The 20,478-nt window shown below is 36.2% G+C and overlaps 1 protein-coding gene across 1 annotated transcript; it reads left to right on the top strand.

The window, feature by feature from the left end:
- Positions 1 to 260: 260 nt before the first annotated feature.
- On the top strand, positions 261 to 15,592 carry LOC135081758 (atrial natriuretic peptide receptor 2-like). Its single transcript, XM_063976546.1, has 7 exons — positions 261 to 396; positions 4,046 to 4,190; positions 5,725 to 5,874; positions 7,778 to 7,970; positions 12,631 to 12,805; positions 13,604 to 13,794; positions 13,943 to 15,592. Exons 1-7 carry the CDS (start codon positions 261 to 263, stop codon positions 14,444 to 14,446), a joined length of 1,494 nt encoding a protein of 497 aa, XP_063832616.1. The 3' UTR covers positions 14,447 to 15,592.
- Positions 15,593 to 20,478: the final 4,886 nt, after the last annotated feature.

Raw genomic sequence — 20,478 nt, 5'->3', positions numbered from 1 at the left:
AATCGGTTGCGAGGTTTAAGCGGGAAAGCGTAACAGACAGACAGACAGACAGACAGACAGACAGAGTTACTTTCGCATTTATAATATTAGTTGGGATTGGGATTTACGTGTCATAATAAATTAAAATGTGACCAATTACGAGCTAAAAATTCTTTGAATTTTCTCTGCTTATCTTTAAGCTATAAGTTAGAAAAATAGGGTGCTAAATTGCTATTGAAATGTTCAAAAGTTTTAATGCAATTTTCTTTTGTTGCAGAAAGATGTCCCTGGTCCCGCCAGGGGGAGCGGACTCGCCGAGTCCTCGGCGGGCCGTCAGCCCTCTGTTGGAGATGCGACGGCCACATTGCACCCTGGCCTGCGACTACTGTGCTGCTATACTAGAGGACAAGTTTAAACGTAAGTCTTAAAACAGCTGTATTGAAGATTTATTAGCGCTATAAGAAGCTGCATAACATACTAAGCCGTTGATGGCCTCTCAGCCCTCTGTTGGAGATGCAGCGGCTACACTGCACTCTGGCTTGTGATTATTGTGCTGCTATATTGGAGGACAAGTTTAAACGTAAGTCTTACAGCAGCAGTATTGAAGATCAATGAATAGCAGTTAAAGATCTTTGTACGCTACTGAAAGGTGAAACACTTTTGGAGCCCATGATGGATCAGCGATTCTCTGATAGCAATGCAGCGGCCACACTGCATCCTTTCAGTGACTACTGTGTCGCTCAGTAGTTGCAGTCTAACCTATAACGCAAGCAAAACTGAAACACTTATCAGGAGGGAATCTTATCGATAAGTTAGACGCTTTAATAAAGCCGGCTAGAAAGCCATATAAATTATCTCCAGAACGAAATATAATTTGATACAAATGAAATTCTAATCTTAATTAGGTCTTCAAATGAAATTTCCTTTAAGGATTATTGTGAGAATTTCCGAAGTTGGATTCCCCCGCGCTCCATAGGATTCAGGAGTCATTACAAGAAATCTCATTTTCTCAGTGAATTCTAAAGCAATCCGAACAAAGTTTATAGGTAGGGCGTGTGGTTTCTCGACTTTACTCCAAATTTCAGAAATTGCTTTCCCTTCGTTTGTTTTGCGAGTCCTTCTACTTTCGAGTGAAACCAGCGTACGATTGTGAGTACACATCTGAGGATTATGAATATCTTTGGATCAAAGGAAATGCGGTGCTGGTAAAATTTGACTCTTTGCGTCCCTATTTATGGAATATACATAGAGAATTAAATTATTTTTCCATCCTACATTATTTCTGATGAACATCTACATACATAGGCAATACGAAGTTTGCATGTCAGCTGTTACTAAATGAAAAGCGTCCGACAAAGCGTACATTGTCTATTTTCATTTCATAAGAGTAGAACATTTTATTATTTGCTTCGTATTTTTCTTTTTAAAATCATTCATTCATTTAATTTTAACAATTTTCAGAGTAGACAAATATTCTAATTACCAAAATTAGCGTCTATATTAATTACGAGTAGGTACCATAATATTCCCGATCAACCACCTCTTTTTACTCGACTGCGCCAGAAGGAGGGTTATGTTTCAACCCACTGCATTAGGATTCTGCATTCACCTACATTCAACTACTTACGAATTTAACACAAGTGGTCCACTACTGGGCATTACTTCTGCTAGAGTGGTCCAGCCATTGTAGGCATTATGTCTCCTAGAGTGGCCCAGCCATTGGCCACTTGAGACAAGACGCTTAGGCCGATGGAGCTTGCGTAAGCAATGACGAGGAATTCTCCGACCGTTAAAACTGGAATCGAGCATTTACTGCTGGGACATTTTGATTTCAGCTGCGTGCACAATGCACATTTAGAATGGAATTATACCTAGATTTATCTAAGCGAAGTAAAAATTGATAATTTAAATTTGTATAAAAAAATAATGTAATAAAGTTGCCATTTACAGTGAAAAGAAAACTCATTTTTGTATGGCTTTTAAAAAGTACTTTAACACGTCCCAGTATTAACTCTACCACTGTTTCGGGACAATAATGATAAGAAGAAATAGCGCAAGAAACTCAGTCACTATTGTCAGCCTTTTTTTCAAAACTTGTACGTCGTAGTCATGAGATAAGTATAGTTTTAGTGTCAAAACAACCGGTCATTGCTTTTTAAATTAATTAGTAACCTCAATTCGATAGACTAGACCACATCTCACGTAAAAACGTACGAAATACAAATCCCTGGGGAATAATTTGTTACAAAAAAAGATTGGATAAGTTTACTGAAAGACTAACAGAAAGAGTCTGAGTATTATCTAACACATTGACTTCACAAGTTACAAAAACATGGGTCTCTTTAAAAAACCGCAAGCCCTTAACACCTACGTGGGTCTTCCTGAATAATGCATTACGTAAATCTAGGTCTTAGCGTTACAAACTCACCAGCAAAAACACATGAATAGATTCCCCCGGGATTTCTCCCGAGTTTTTCGGGCTAAGAAAGCTTAATATATTGAAATACATGCTCATATGTGCGAAGATATTTCTTTAGAGCGTATTCTACAGCGGTTTATAGATGCCCGCATTTGTTGGGACTCGACAGGTGCCTCCGATGGCTTCGTTCGCGTGAAAATGTGCGAGGTAAATTCGTGGGATTTTTTGTTGGAACGTACAGCGTGGTACAGCCTTTATTCGTGGCTTAAAAATGTTATGAATTATTGACGAACGGTGTATTTACTTTAGGGTTATACAAAGATCAACGGTTCCTATCCAGTTAGTACTTTTAGCAAAATTCTCTTCTGTAAGGTACGATTCTAATAGAAAAAGCTTTTCAAGTAGTTGCTCCAAGATTTGTTCTAGCATTGCTAGTTTTAGTGGGGCAGTTAAATTGTGTCGGTACAATTTAGCAATGTCAGACACTTGTGTTATGGTGACTACGGTTGACACCAAGAGTTGTATTCATAAAGCAACCAATCCAAAAGTAAAGACGATAGAAAAGTGCCTCAAAAGTCCTCATAATAGACTCTTGTCCTATATGAGTCATTAAAAGTTTTAGTTTTAAAGTCAAGCCAACAAACTAATAAAAAATGTTAGCGTAAGTTAGAAGAGGTTAAATTCTTTCAGCACAATAGACACATTAAGCCGTCTTCATATTTAGAGTCAGACAATTTAGCTTTTGTACTTTTGCTAACGAACTTTGAGATTCTGGGATTATTTAAACATTCGTCGGGAAAGTATAATTTACGAAAATTGTGGTCTTATATTTTATTATGATAAGGAAAATAATTTTGAAACTAATTGTATTTTGAATTAATGCACATGAAACTCTACAGTTTTAATTAAATGAAATGAAACCTAACGGATAGCAACGCAACGGTCAGACAAAGGAAAACTTACATTTAAAACATTTACTGAAATATTTTCGGGGTCATAATCATAATAATATTTAAACCAATAAATTCAGATTGGAGTAATTCAATGAAACTTGTTGTCATTGTTATTTCGTCATAATGGGACAGATATTCATTCATAATCTACTGGGTACTTATCTAGATAGACAATCATGGCCGAAAAAATGGCGGTAATTTTAGAACCAAGTTTAGTAGTAAACTAGTAAATAGTTTACCCGGAATCCTCAACCACGGAGAAACTGGCTATCTTACTTTTAACTGCCGGAACACAATAATGCTGTTAACATTGTTGTTATGGCTACATTGTATTGTATAGTTATTTATTTTTTAGCGTTAAGAGTTGCATCTCAAACTAATTTAAATAACTATACGCTAAAAATTAAATAACTATGTAAAGAGCTGTTTCATCTATACTGACAGTTAAATATTTGCAACAATATTTCTGTTAGATTTTTAAGGGTAGGTATACCCAACATTGATGAAACAAACGCTGGCCGTAACAGCGTATTACACTTAAAAATTTCGACGGGTTCATCCAGTGTCTAAGTAGCTCAGTTGAAAGAGCAGTCGTCCGGCAAGCGGAAGGTTGTGGGTTCAATTCTCGCCTTAGGCAGTTCGATTTTTTCAAGTTATTTATAATTATCAAATCGTCTTGTATATTGTCCAACAGGCAGTGCAGAGATGCGCAACCGCGGCACGTCCCCGCTCTCGGCGTCGCCACGACAGTCCCTCACGGGGGAACCTCCCTGGACCCTCCCAGATGACGACCGGCCTGACTTCTCCGCACTCAAGGAAAACATACACAAGATCAACAAGTAAGTATTAAACACTACTTTTCTTAAGTAACTAGACGTGGGTAGTCCAGGAGAAAAATCGTAGTTGGGTAATTGAAGACATATTTAGGCTGAGAAGAAGATAGGACTATTCCCACTACTATACAACACCAACATCCAGGATTTACAGATTAACCGCCAATTAAAAAAACCTAACCAATGAAGGTCAAGTTTGAGCCGGAGCAAAGTTAAACTGTCATGGAACCGCAACGAAATTAATGAGAAGAAAATAACAAGCACCGTGTCGTAGAAACGATGAAAGATGGAATTAAACGAGTTTCCCAAATTGAGACCGATTTTTGGATTGTTGATGATTTAAAAAATGTTCTTGAAGATATACTTGTTCAATGCACTCGTTTAACAAAAACAACCCAGGATCGGCCTACAGCATAGGTGCTATTAAACAAGAAATATTACTCAACTACGAGAAAAATGTTTGAGAACCTCTTTCCAGAGGGAAATCGATGGCATTCAGCCTTAGACGTCTAGCTGAGATGAAAATTCAACGGTTGTTTGGTTCAGTGGTTTGCACTTCGGATCGCGAGGCCAATCATAGCTTACGAAGACTTTGTAAGCTTCTTATGCCTACTACTAGTGGTAGTTCAGCATTTAGGCAAAGGATCACATAAATATCGATATTATTCTAAGTCAAAGTTACGAGTATTTTGAATGTGTATGTTTTTACATATTTCTTACTTTTTGTACTTAGAATTTTCTCGGTTGTTTCAAAGTTAGTAACTGTGTAGGAGCAAGCTCGGATCCTCGAGACATTCAAGGCAATTTAGTCTTAGGTACTAATGTTTGAAAATAAGTAGCAACTGCTTCAATATCAAACAATATTTAGAAGGCAAAATAAAGGTAAAGAAAGGTCGCCAGCGAGCATAACTTTATACAATAGAATATAATACACCTTATTTGGCTCAGAACAAAAATAAAATAATAAGACTTAATGTTATTTTAAGCCATTACAAGGCTCTAACCCTACTCAAAAGTCTAGGTATCAAATATTTGGAGCACAGAACAATGTTTCTGAGAATTAATCTTGCCTAAAATAGTTCAGAACAATAGACGGGTTTCACCGACACGACCAACCCCCAGGCTGGGAAGTTACAAGGTATGCATATAATACCGTTACCATGACATTAATGTGGCTAGATTTCAAATACCAAGACCTAACAGCATTTCATCTAAATCTAATTAAAATTGGGCTACGCACTTCAAAATAAACTAAGTGGTCTTTGTAATTGGACATTTAGTTTGCACCGGCGCCATTTTAATCTTGTCCCAATTAAGCAAAGCTCTTGAGGACAACAAATTTAAACATAGTACCTATACAATCAACATAGGGAGCCTGCACAATAATACACAGATAGCAAATAAATCTAAAAACCTCCAAATCAACGTAATAAGCAGAATGTAACTGTTTATGCACCCCTTTTTACTGAGCCTGGAATCACTGGCGAAAATTGTTGGAAAAAAAGCGATATTATACTCAGAAACTTTTTTGTTCATCTAGGGACTGCGAGACATCAACCCGTCTGGACATGTTGCTGACCCAGGTAGAGCAGTACGCGAACAATCTAGAGGCTTTGGTTGAGGAGCGCACCTCCGACTACCTCGAGGAGAAGAGGAAATGTGAGGAGTTACTGTACCAGTTGTTGCCCAAGTGAGTAATTTTATCTATAAAGAGGTAGCTACATAAAAATCAGGACGTTTTGGTAAAAACGAAATCATTAAGCATAACCCCTTTCGGGGTTTCGTCTAGCCAGCGTATAGGGCACATCAAAAGAGGGTCGAGGGTTTACCTCGTTTGAGTGTTTCTACCATTTCATAGGATAAATATAACTTAAATGTTATTTTTCAGTACCTAAGTATTTATTTTTCCAGGATTTAAATAACTTTTTTGGTTTGATACAGTCATGTATGAGTATTTTACAGTTTTTTTTTAAAGAATAAATGATCAGGACATTTAAAACTTAGAGTTATTTAAGATTGTTCTGTTTCGTCCAAATCTGTAAGCAAAAGGCCGCAAGCATACCATCATCAGCTCTCTATATCAGTAAACTCTATAACCCTTAAATTGCATTTAATGTCAGAATAACCTTTCGTAAATATTTAACTTTTGATCCGTAAGAGTGTAGTAGCTTATTCAGATTATATTTCTGTCTACGTTACTTTATTTAAGTGGCAGACATTGATAGACGTAAAGAATCTTATCTAAATAAAGCTGAGGAGTCTTCCACGAAAACTTAAGTTTACTCGAAAAAACAATTTGGCAGGGTTTGAATAAAAGATGTAGTAGCCAAGTTTATTTTCAAAGGTGTTCACAAATTATTTGAAGAGATAGCAGATATCTGTCAAGATATTGGTGATATTAAGGCAGACAAAGCGTGCAATTTCGAGTACCTATATCGATTCTATTTGAGATGTGACAGGCCATTCGAGATACTGGGAAAAATACTTAGGTTTACTAGCGAATCGAGAATTTTCTAAGGAGACTCACTCGTGTGTTATTCGAAGCCGTTTTCCTATCACGTTATCAGTGATATTTGACTTGTGTATACAGGATGGCCAGAGAGTTGACGTAGAAAGATAAAATTAAGTTTCCTTACATCAAGGTGTATCTAAATCACCCTCATGTATATTCTACGATTTTGTTTAGTTTAGGAGATAGAGTTATTTTTGTGACTTTTCCTTTTATCTATGGTTGGTTTTTAAATGTTTTTCTCACTCTGGCGAGCACTTGTAGTTGTAGTTTGTTTTTACTTACACTAGAGAAACTTCCAGTGAAGATCAACTTTCAAAGCTTCACGGTTGTTTCTCACCACATTCTAAATCACAAAATTAATTCTATCTCCTAGCAATATCGTAGAACAGACATGGGGGTTATTTAGTTACACCTTGATGTAAGGAATCTAAATTTTAGCTTTGGACGTCAGCTCTTTGCCACCCTGTATAATAATATTTTCTCGCACGATTGGGAAATGTAATAGGATTTATCTATTACACTGAACATAAGCCTATACTGGGAAATTTTCTTAAGATTTATTTGGTTCTGATAATAAAAAAGCTTGTAAGGTAGGTAATGAAAATGTAGTCATTTGCTTTCAATGGTCCGAACCCAAACGTGCGATCTTCTAATCGTTAGTAGAGGTAGATCGAAAGGAAAATGATAGAAAAGTGTCTTATTCTGTAAAAGAATTGTTTTAATCGTTCATATCATGAATTTATTTTATCTCAAAAACTAAATTCTATAATTTTTTACTCTTCCTCCACCTAAGGCCAGCCATATTTTGGAGTAAAATATCATGTTTGTTGTAATATTTATTTTTGTAACCTATTTTATTAAATTAAGAAGAGTTTTATAAGTCATCATTATTTAGGCTGACTAGATACGTTGGGGACGCCTGATATTAGGGTACCTTTTTGTCCCTTAGTCACCTTTATTATGTCCATGGAAAGAGCATGACAGGTTCTAAGCTACTCAGCTGAAACCACACGGCTATTACCGTCGATTTTTACTGTTTTTCTGAAAAACGAATAGCCTAACCTGACATATTCGTCCCCAGGTCAGTGGCCTCCCAGCTCATCATGGGCCAGCCAGTCATGGCGGAGACGTATGACCAGGTCACCATCTACTTCAGCGACATCATCGGCTTCACACAGCTGTCAGCTGAGTCCACGCCATTGGAGGTCGTCGACCTGTTGAATGACCTCTACACCAGCTTCGACTCGATCATTGAGAACTTTGACGTTTATAAGGTTGGTGCTTTTTTATCTGTCTTTATTAATCTTAATATCAACTGGTCACCATGCCCTGAAAAATACAGTTCAGGTAGACTTCCTTCTGGTTCGACCTGGTTGCAGGAAGCCGGGAATCAACTAGGTTGAATGGATAGATTATTTTTTGTAGAGATCCTTGAGAGAGTCCAGCAGTGGACATTATTTGATCGAAAAATAGGACATTATTTGATAAAAAATCTAAGTCTTAAACGTTGTAAGTACTGTAAGTAAGTAGGTACAGGATTTAAAATATTTTGCTTTATTCCTAAAGAATTACAGTTTGGAAAAACACAGGCAGCTAAAATAGGTAATTATACAAAAAGTAATTAAGATAAGGTTCATTCACACGTTTCTGTTAGACTATTAAGGCTTAGCACTAGAAATAATATTTCATGTTTGTATCAAACTACCTTCGCATTAAGTTTCAGCGGTGAATAATTTTACCGTTTTATAGTCGTACTCTTGGCACTTTGCCAAGCTTTGTGCAATTTGTAATAAACCATTCGCATTCAAATTAGTACTCCATAGCTTCGTTATGAAGTCTGGTGATGCTGATATAAAACTTTCAACTATATAAAATTTAAAGCAGTACACATACTAGGTACATGGATGCGAGCGGCACAAGACCGGGCCTATACAGGGTGGAATTTTGTAATGCCACCTGGAGGGAAAGTACTCTTAATATTGTAGATAGAAAAAAAAATCTCAAAGAAAACATTCCTTTATTTTTGAAAAGAAATAGAACTGCATTCAAAGATTTCAAAATATTTGCTTGCCACACCCGGGAATTGAACTAACTACAATCTGTTAAAAATTACACCCTGTATTTTTATTGCATCCATCGTTAGGGTTAAGTATAAGGATGAAATCTCTCTAACAAACATGATAAATCAAATGAAAGGAAAACCATGAAATCTTAAAATATTTGAATTATGTACAGAAAATTGTATGGTAGTGAATTTTCGAAAATCTTTGAATGCAGTTCTCTTTCTTTTCAAAAATAAAGGAATGTTTTCTTTCAGTAAAATTGTCTAGCTACAGTATTAAGAGTATTTTCCCTCCAGGTGGCATTACAAAATTCCACCCTGTACAGGCCGAGGCCTTTGTCCAGCAGTGGACGTCTTTCGGCTGAAACGAACGAACAATACTACAGCATAGCGTTAACTATTTTAGCTTAGACACTTTCTGTAAAATGTGTGTTTTTGCTAAACAAAGAAATGCGGTACTTTAGTCAGAATGGCGTTACGAGTTTGTTTTGAATAGTGTTTATAATTAAACTGAATTAACTAGCTATTTCCCGCGGCTTCGCCTGCGTGAACGTATCGCGTAACAAAAGGTACCTATCGCGCGCGTTTCCACCTTCAGGAAACTGGTATAAAAACTTTGTTTTTCCTTGGATCTTAAAACATCAAAATCATTCGTTGGTTTAATCGTAGAAAGAGAAACAAAAATCAATCCTACATCCTCTGAAATAATTTCACACATTAGTGCTCATCTCTACTCAAGAATTATTTTAATATGTAGGTCATAAGTACTTTAATTGATTAGAAAATTAGCACAAGACAAAAGTCTTAATTCAGAATCCGGGCCTGTGTCTGTTAAAGTTCTGTATCTGTTACCTTAATGTTAATCGTATAAAATGTGCCAATAGTTCTGTTAGTTTAGCCCCATGAATAAATTGCCAAGCTTAAGTGAATGGAAAACCAAACCAAACAAAGGTAGGTGGATAAATATATTGTTGCGTAGGACGTGGCCATCAATCGTGCCTGGATGGACCGTGGCCAATACGCTGAATACTTGATCCGATTACATGGACAGCGATACGAACCCGGCCATTTTGTATACTAAATAGTGTAGCAATATATTGAAATGGTAGAATGAACTGTGGCTTATTTATTAGGATTAGGCTACCTTTTTGACATTACCTACTATAGGTCTTAAGATTGCGATATTACTGTAATGAATACCTACGCTTTGAAAAATTGTTACACGTGGATATTGATAAAGTTGTTTTGGTAGGCTTGGGAAAAATGATTGAAACGCAATATGTTGATGGAGATGAAACGTGACTTTTATGAACTCAAATTTTGTTTGAAATAACGAAGACCATCCCAAAACCATCCCAGAGATTTTAGCACATTTCAGAGTAGACCTTGGCCTCATTGAAAAAGAACCTAAATGAATTCAATAGCGATCCACATGAGAGAAAAAGGTTGTGCGTAGGATTGTCTTTAAGAAGCATTTTTTGAGAATACACTAAAATGTACGATCTCGCAAGCTATACCTGATTTACATCCCTACACACGAATGTGGGAAGGAGGGTAATCGGACCTTATTTATGCCCGCCCCGCCTTAAATGGCTTTATCTCGTACGTAACGTCCGCCATTATTCTCATTTCGGCAAAAAAAGGAAAGTCGATATTTTATTATTAGCATTATTATCTATTTACCTGTTGTGTCCCCATCGCGTGATAAACACCGCTTAGTTAGGTGCTTTGTTGGTGAGACCCAAACGTTGTGTATTGGTTTTATTATGGAGGTAATAATAATGTGACCATTATACTCCTATTTACTTGGCTTCATCATTTTAGTAATATCGAATGTGATGGTTTATTATTTTGTAGGTTTTCGCAGCTGTTATTCACGATCATGACAATGATAGCTTTATGATTGTTATTTTTCTGATTATGTTCTTTGAGGAGCTATCCCCTGAAACTACATACCTTTAGGCAGGGTTTTATTGGATGCAAAACTCTTGCTATGCAGGGGTTGCAGTGTTGGGAAAGATATATTATAAACTCTTTCAAATTATACGGATAGTCGAAGAGAGATACTTTGAGTCGGAAGTTAGTCGTCATTTTCAGGGCATGGAATATACAAGCTGCGTTGGACTAATGTCAATTTTCAGTACATGGCAAATTTTCTACACAGTTTGCATATATCGCACACCTAGATCTAAACTGAGACAACTCAAAAAAGGGCATTTTTCAGGAGGCGAAAAAAACGTATTATTACATTTTTTGTTAGGGAAGTTATGAAACTCAGTTTTATTTTGGATTATTTATAGGCTGTGAAATGACCCTGTGTATAAACTGGGTCAAAAAATCTATCCTTTTTACCTTTAATCGCAGTTTTTTTAGTTGTTACATTTTAGGGGAATGACTTTGTATAAATAATAAAGTACATTTAGACTTGACTCAGTTTTATTTGGATATTTTGAGATTTGAGTCCTCCTTTTCCACTATTAAAATTTTTATATAGTGCCATTTAACTTGATTCCGATTTTCGTCTACAACCAAATTAGTTGCCCACATTTTTTGCAAGATTTTAGTGTCATAAAACTTTTCAAATGTCAACTCTTCCACGTTCTTTGGTCCTCTGTATTTCAAAATTTCAAGATGTGGCTGAGTCCTCTTCCTGCACTATTAAAGTGTTTTCATTGAATGTTTCGATATCCTTAATCATCAATTTAGGAATTCTTTGAGAAAATAGTTCTTTTTTAACACGATTTGCATCAGCATAAGAGATATAAATGAAGATTTCATGACATGGTGAACATGATAGGTGTTTGAGTTTCTTCAGCCACTTTTTCTTAGCATCAGCTGATTGATATGTTTATTTATAATTTATTTACTTATTATAGGCCTTTTTTCTACATTATTTTTTATTTCTACATTATAAAGAAGGTTTTATATCTTGTGCAGACAACAGCATATCAGACTACACTTGTATTGTATTACATTTTCACTTGTATTACAACTACATTAGTTACTACAGTGTTTAACTTGAAGTGCCGTCGTCTGTACATTGCCATTTTAATTATCTTTACACTGTTATCTCAAAATATTGAAAAGAAAACGACCTAGCATATTTTTTTCGAAAAATAAAAAAAATATCCACTGTAATTTTTACTTATCCAACAATAGTAAGTTAACTCAAAACACTCTTCTCAAACACAACAGTTAAACAGTTTAAATAAAACTAACTTTATTTAGAAACAGGGATTATCATACTGTACCTGATTTTAGGTGAAACATGCAAAACTACGCGTTCTGTATAGAAAAACATTGAATTGAAATTTGTTCCAACAAAACTACGCCAACTAGAAATTCACAAGTTGATTCATCAAAACAAACTCAACTCAAAATAGTAACAAAATATAAGTTACTTTATCAAACAAAACTGGAACAAGTCAAAATGATCTGGTTGACTATTGCAAAACAATTCATCAATACTGTTACTACTCAAATTAACTCATTATATATTTTCTGCTTAACTGTAACAAATCTAAATATCCGCGTTTTCGTTTATTTTTATACGTGCACTCTCTGATACTAGCGAAGGTCAACTGACAAAACGCTTGTTTAGGTGGAAGGGGTTGACAAGCATTGATCCAACAAAAGTAAGTTATCGCCATCTAGCGGCAAATGGATCAAGGCTTTATTAAACCTGTTATGTTGGAAAGATGCGTATGATAACCGAGTATTTGAATACAAGCATAAGTCAAAATTGGCAATTTTTGAGTTGTCTCAGTTTAGATCTAGGTGTGCGATATGAAAATTATAGGTGAAATGCTGTCCAAAACTTCTAATTTCAAAGAGCCCACAGTCCCAACTTTTACCAAGCTATTGTTCCACAGGTGGAGACAATTGGCGACGCGTACATGGTGGTGTCAGGGCTCCCGATGCGCAATGGTAACCGCCACGCGGCGGAGATCGCGCGCATGTCACTTGCTCTGCTGAATGCTGTAAGGGTGAAGACAGTGCCACACCGGCCTGGCGAGCGGCTGCTGCTTAGGATTGGGATGCACACGGGTATGTAGAGTCTTCGTCGTCTCAGCCAAATGACGTCCACTGCTGGACAAAGGCCTCCCCCAAGGTTTTCCACAATGAACGGTCCTGCGCTGCCCGCATCCAGGCTCTTCCCGCGACCTTTACCAGATCGTCGGTCCACCTAGTAGGAGGCCTGCCCACGCTACGTCTTCCAGCCCGTGGTCGCCACTCGAGAACTTTCCTGCCCCAACGGCCATCGTCTCTACGAGCTATGTGCCCCGCCCACTGCCACTTGATTTTAGCAATTCTGCGAGCTATGTCGGTTACTTTGGTTCTCCTGCGGATCTCCTCATTTCTGATTCGATCATGTAGAGTACAGGCAGTTTATTAGGGAGCCAGCCGTGTGGTTTTGGTAGCGTAGAATATGAACCTCTAAAGTGGATGTCGTAAGAGACGACTAAGGGAGATAATATGCGAACATCAGCCCAGTCAGATATCAGAATAAGCCAATTTTTTTTTCTTCTGAAGTAGACTATAATTATAACCTGATGTTGGTGATGATGAAACTTAATACTTTCCTAGGCAGGAATGTGAAATCGCAGCATGTGACTTAGATTTACAAGGTGGACAGAAGATCTTAAAAAAGATTGCAGGAAGCGTTTGGACGCAGGCCGCTTCTAACCGATCAATCTGGAATTTATTGTTGTAGGCAAGCTTTGGCACAAAACTCACCTTTCAATACATGAAATGAATCAATACATACCCGTGACCTCATGTTTTGTTTTTGTTTAGGTATCTCTTTTAAAAATAGTCCAAATTAACCCATTCCTAATTCTCTAGGTCCGTGTGTAGCTGGTGTAGTTGGTCTGAAGATGCCACGCTACTGCCTGTTCGGGGACACGGTGAACACAGCCTCCAGGATGGAGTCCCATGGAGAGGCGCTGAAGATTCACGTCAGCCCGAAGACCAAGGAGGTTCTGGACCTATACGACTGCTTTGAGTTGGAGTGCCGTGGAGAGATCACCATGAAGGTATGATTTTATGAAAAACGATACGCGTTTTAAGTTATAGGTTAGAATTTTTCCAGCTATATTATTTCAAAATTGTTATAAAAAAAAATAGTTAAAATTAGTAGGTAGGTATATAGCTTATATTTAACCTACTTCTATATTATCACAGGGAAAAGGAAAAATGACAACATACTGGCTCATCGGAGAGAAACCAATCAACTCCGAATACACATATGAAAAGACCAACCACGTTCAAAACGTGGTCGTCAGCAACCCCAGCATCACATTCCAAGGTCCTGACAGCCCTGCCTCTCACTCCCTCACCCAAAGCCACAGCCCTGAACGGACCAACGACAAAGAAACCAGCAACCACAGGCCTCTCGAAATACAAAGCGAGAGAGATCGCATCAAACATGAAATAGCTACTTTCGTCGCTAAGGACCTCATCAACAACATTGATAATGCTGTCAGGGAATTCAGGAAGTCACAAAGTGCAAATTTCCCTGTCAAACCACTCTGCAATGGTAATGACAAAGGCCTAATTACACCGACTTACGACAAGGAATTAGTCATAAGCAAAGGAAAAGTGCGAGACGTCGTGAACAGATTCAACAGTTGCGTCATTAATGACAGCCCCAACAAAAGCAAGAAAGTCATGAAGGTTGAAGACTGAAGGATTTATATCGGTCTAATGTTTGACGCCAGGTTAAGGTGTATTCACATTGCTACGGGGCGTACGCGGGGCGTCCACGCTCAAACATTTTTTTTTTACAAACAGAGCGTCCTCGGGTTTGAACAACAAGAATAAAATAAGAATAAAACACGTACATTTATTAGGAACAGGCGCACGCCCCGTACCATCGGAATATAACTTTTGTCGTGAAAGTTTTATTGATGTTACTGGTTTTGTGCCAAGCACAAGGATTTTATTTCTTAATCTAGTCACTACTTTTAAGATTTATTTATTTTTAATATAGTTTATAGTGGGTGACCAAGTACCCTCCGAATTTTATAGGTAAGACTCCATGTTTAAATACTCGTAGATATAGAAAACGTGATCGCAGAAGCGATTTATTTGAAAGATGTAGTGAGATGTGTGTATATAAGAACAATATAGGGAGAATTATTGTATTATACACTTAGTCCCTGTAGTATTTTTACTGACCTTTTATACTTCGGTACCTTTCTAACCTGTCTATACGTAGTTAGAGTACATAGTGATATACCTTAAAATACTCATGTTTTATAAAATAAAACTGTTTTTAACAATCGAGTTTAAAACGTAGCTGTTTTAAATTATTTTATAAAACGTTATTATATCTTTGGCATGAGAATTTTAATGATTTCAATGTTTCATGTTTATAACACTTATGCTATTAAGTATAATTGAGCAAATTATAGGAAAACAGAATCTAATAGTGATAATCTTTGTATACTTTGGAATTATACGGGTATTTTGATGTGCGGTGTTGCATTTCTTTCTAAAGTTTTAAACATTAAGCTATTATTCACTAAACTAATAATAGTCGAATGGAAATTGCATGTGATAAAAGTCCTAAGAATGTCAGTATTTATGATCGGTTAAAGGTCCACTGTTTTGTCTAGTGGGAATGCACCTTTATCGTGAACAGTGTGGATCTCTTCTTTTATTGTTATAGTTATGAATTATTAATATTTTATGGATGCTTTGCATCCACTGAAGTGAATTAGTTATGTCGGAGTATGACGAATACTAAATACTGAAAAACAAAGTTGCAAATCTTTTTATGAGAGTCCCTCCACTGCAAAACTTATGTTTCAACGAACCTATTTTATTGTTGACTTTGTTCTACTGAATTGTTGTTCTATTTGCAACTCCTAAAGCTAAAATCCTTTAGGTATTTGAGTATGTTGGGAACCGATTGGTGGACCAACCTCTTTTTTATATTGTCTATGTTTTTTATACTTTTTTTATTACTTTTGATACCTTTTGTTTAGTCTTGAAGTTTGAATGTTTTTTGATAGCCGTTGTGGGCATTTATTTGCAGAAATATATCTTCATTTTAACCGAAGGTTTTTCTTATTTCCGCACGCCCGAGCGGCTGTCCGCAACAGAGTAGTAGAAACGTTCTGTAGAAGAAAGTTAAATAATAAAGTAGAATCCCATAGATATATTTGGCTCTATTGGTTCCTTATAGAGATATATTTAAATCTGATGTACTTATCGTTTATCTTTGTAAACTCTACAATATTATAATATAGAAAAATTGACACCCTGTATAAATAATTATTTGTGAATGATCTCTGAAAATGTTTGATTGTGATATTACTATTATTGAAGTACAACTAACTTATTGAGCTGTGAGATTTGATTCTACTATTTATTTCGGTGTAACGCCTCTGGCGCACAGGTGATGTGACAGCGGCGCGACGCGAGCGCGACGCAGCGGCAACGCGACAGCAACTGATTCAATTTGACTATTTTATTGTAGAAACGTCATGCTACGCTCGCGTCACGCTGCATAATGCCAGCTGTGTGCTTTTTGTTTAAAGTTCCTTGTATGTTGTGTTAAGGTTTTAGTAATTATATTAATAAACAGTATGCGTACAATTTTACTAATTTATTTACCCCTATTCATGAAAATTAAGGGCGAAATTCGTTGTTTTCTATGCTGAGGTAGCCTTATTGATATTTAGCCTGAGCTATTTTGAATTAATCAAATCAAAATAACAATACAATAAAGCGATACCCAAGAATTATCTCACGGATACAGTTTGCGAAGCGAAAACCAGGGCCAGTTTCTCTAAACAATTATTTTGTCAAAGACCACAAACAAAATAGAACAGCCAGAAAATTTCAATGATGTAGTTGTTGTAAGATACACACTTCATGTATTTCTTTTGGTTCCTAACTCATTAATTCTGAGTAACACACGAAGTGCCTACATGTTGCGAGTATGTAAATGGATAATACTTAAAATAATGTAAGAGGAAAATCCAAAAACGTAGGTTATTTTGTATAGTTTTTGCATGGACCTATAAAAAAAGGCGGACGGAACTCGCGCTACAACAAAACTGTGACGCAAAATTTTGGCGTTTGTCTATTGTGTGAGTGAATTTAGGGATGCCATGTTAGCCAAAACATTTTACCCATTTATTTTAAGAAAAACATAGATCGGCAGATGTTACTTGGAAATGTAGACAGAATTATTCCGTGCCATTTTAAAAGGATGAAAGGTGTATGCGTTGAGGTAGGCGCGAAATTTTCAATGTTCAAATTTTCTTACATTGTTTGCAAGTCAGTGTGTCAGGGTATGTACATAATGTTGATCAAAAATGATTCACGCAGTTACAAATTACGAATCTTGTGTACATTATAATCATAATCTTATGCATCATCAATATATTATTATTATCTCTGATAGATTTTTTTTAACATACAACCTGACACTGACTTGCAATCAATGTAAGAAAATTTGAATTTCGCAGTTCCACATTTTTGGGAAGGATCAAATTTGCCTATGAAAATATATCCCATTAAAACATAATTATTATGATAAATTATTTTATTTCCATAGTATGCGTAATACATAACTAAAAAGTCCTAAAATCATTATTAATTTCCCATATTTCGGGTAAGTTTCCCACGTAAATAACTGAGAACACTGGTCTTTGACGTATTATTTTTTCGAGTGAATGACGTTTGATTTCAATTAATTTCAATATTTTAATGTCGGGAAATAAGTGATTGGATTATTATTTTGCCTGTGAAATGTGATTCCTTAATTTTTGTTTGTTCGAACAGAACGGTTTTTACACAATTTCATCACACAAGACATGTCGTATTCGTGTTGTTTTTTCGCTGCTTAAATGTGTCAACTGTGTGAAGTTTGCACTCGAAGTGGTGTAACAGGGTGTGAATGTGTGCGTGCCGTCCTGTACGTACAGGCAAGCTGGTGTATCCTAATGTCACAGTATTTTGTTGATGAGAATCCGTCCGACTTTTTTTATAGGTCCATGTAGTTTTTGCATAACATTAATCAATGTAAAAGGCAAAAGATTCAACAGTAAAATATTTTTTTATCTAGAGCATTGCAAATACATTAATATCTGTAATTTGCAAATAAATACTTTCTATCTAATTCATAGATTTGTATTGGCCGTTCTTTCGACTCTATAAAAAGGTATCGTTGCCTGTGTTAACCTTTAGAAGCAATTCCACCAATTAAAATTAAGCGAGGGTGTTAGGTTACCCGGGAAAATCACGTTGGCTATTTTACGGAATATCTTTTAACTCCATTTGATTCTAAAAAATTAGAGAGGGTCATGATCCTGAAAATGAGCCGATGATGGTAATGTGACGATCATTATTTCAGGGTATTTCTCATCGTCACGGTTCTCATCGTCACCTTCGTGGCGAATTTTATTTCTAACTTATTTGAACTTTTTGTAAACAAAAATTGTAGCGCTTGATGTGAAGATTGTATTCTCAGTAAATCAGTCAAATAGTGAGTCTCGTTTGGAAGCTTTAACGTTTTGAATTTTTTGATGCCACGAAAGTGATTCTGTATTTCACAGCAATATTTTTTTCAAACTTTACTACTGTAAATGACTCGTAAGTGTTTATATAACACATATTTTGTCTTATTTTCATAGATAAATAGCAATAACATAATATAAATAGGTACCTACTTAAATACAAGATACAATTTTACCGATTAACTCATCTACTAAGTTACAAGATTCTACGCAATTGGTTTTAAGGGTGACACTGGTGGCATTCTGAAATGCTAAAGAAGCAAAAAACGGATTTAGAACCTCAATAAAAAAGAACTCTTACTGATTATCAGTCCCTCAACAAAAATATATTTTTTATTTTGGCCAGAGGGCCTCGTATTTTATTATTATTGCAAGCTTTTATTTACTTTCACATGTCTGGTGTAGGCAAATCTTGCAACTTAAAATTGACCAACTTCCCGGTTTCCCATTGAGCTGAAATTTTTCATGCATGTGTAAGTCGGATGACAATGCAATATTATGATGACATGGAGCTGGAAGGTAGCCATAGGAGCTCTGCAATAAAACGACATAACCCCATAGAGTTTGGGCTCATGTGATTTGTATTGATGAGAACTTCCATCCTATATGGTAACCGGGGTCTGATGATGAAGCCGGAAGGTGGCCATAGGAAATCCGCACTGAAACGACACAACCTCATCGAGTTTGGGCTCATTTGGTTCGTATTGACGAGAACTTCAATCCTATAATGATAACTAGGGTCTAATGATGGAGCTGGAAGGTAGCCATAATAACTACGTAATAAAACGACACAACTTCGTCAAGTTTGGTAATTCGTATTGACGAGCACTTCAATCACATATGATAACTAGGGTCTGATGATGGAGCTGAAAGGTGGGCATACGAATTCTCCGCACTAAAGCGACACTACCTCATCGAGTATGACTTCAATCCTACTTATATGTTAACCAGTCTGATGATGGAGTGGAAGGTGGCCATAGGAACTCCGCAATAAAGCGACACAGCCCCGTTGACTTTGGGCTCATTTAATTCGTCTTAAAGAGTACGTTGGCCTAGATCAGTGTTTTTCAACCTGTGGGTCGCGACCCCCTGGGGGGTCGCCAAGCCTCTATTTGTACAAGTAAATCTCGCGATTAGCTTTTAGCCATATAAATTGAGTAAAGTAATAAGTTGATGGGTTTGAAACAATTTATATTTTATTTTATTCTTTTTAGCGCATTAAAAGCTTGTTTTTCAAAAATAATTTTTATTCCAATCTTTTATAACTCAAACTTCAGATTAAATTTATCTTACAAACAGATACCTACACAGTCACATATACAGACATACATACAGACAGACAACAAAAATACGAGGCCCTTATTTATTTATTGATGTACTGATCTCTACCAACCACGTATAATTTATTAGTTATTAAAATATTGTAAAAACATAAACACCAGTCACTATATTTTGAAATAAACCAAAGCAAGAAATCACTTTCGTGGCCTAAAATCACCTTCGTGTATAAAACACCACGAAGGTGATGCCACGAAGGTGACGAAAATTTTAGTTTTTTATGAATTATCCTTAAATTTGAATTTAACGGTTCAAGTTGAATACTACACAAATAAGTTTAACATGTTGAGTTTTCAATGGCAAAGTTTCAATTAAATTGTTTAAATTTTAGAGGTAGAAAATATTGTTCAAGCAAGCGACGGTATGTCTATGGATAATCACAAAAAGTTACGTATTTTTTTCGCGGAGCGACGATCGACCTATCTCACCTCCCCAATGGTCGAAGCGCGACTGACGTTAACCGAATAGAATGCTGTGATTGGTTGCTGGTGTTCGGTTTAACGGCAATTTTGTATTATTACTCAAAATTTTAGGTACCTAAAATCGTGTGACCAACGTATTTCGCTTTCTCAATTCAAAATAATTATAAGAAGATATTTTTTTGACTGTTGTGTGGAAAGTATATTTAATTACGATGATTTTAGTATATGATACACACAAATTGAATGAACATTGTGAATGCAGTAACCAAATGTTTCATTGCAACCGAAGGTGTGACACGATGAGAACGCGAAAAATGACCCCGTTTTTTATCGTTTCATGTGATTTTTTCGTATTATTTTTGCTTCTATTACGATAAAATTTATTTTGTATGTAGCTAAATAGATATTTTATCATCTGATTTCAAAG

This window comes from Ostrinia nubilalis, chromosome 20 (genome assembly GCF_963855985.1).
Source record: "Ostrinia nubilalis chromosome 20, ilOstNubi1.1, whole genome shotgun sequence".
Lineage (NCBI taxonomy): Eukaryota > Metazoa > Arthropoda > Insecta > Lepidoptera > Crambidae > Ostrinia > Ostrinia nubilalis.
Note: the sequence above shows the minus strand (reverse complement) of the source record. Positions and strands in the feature narration are given on the sequence as shown.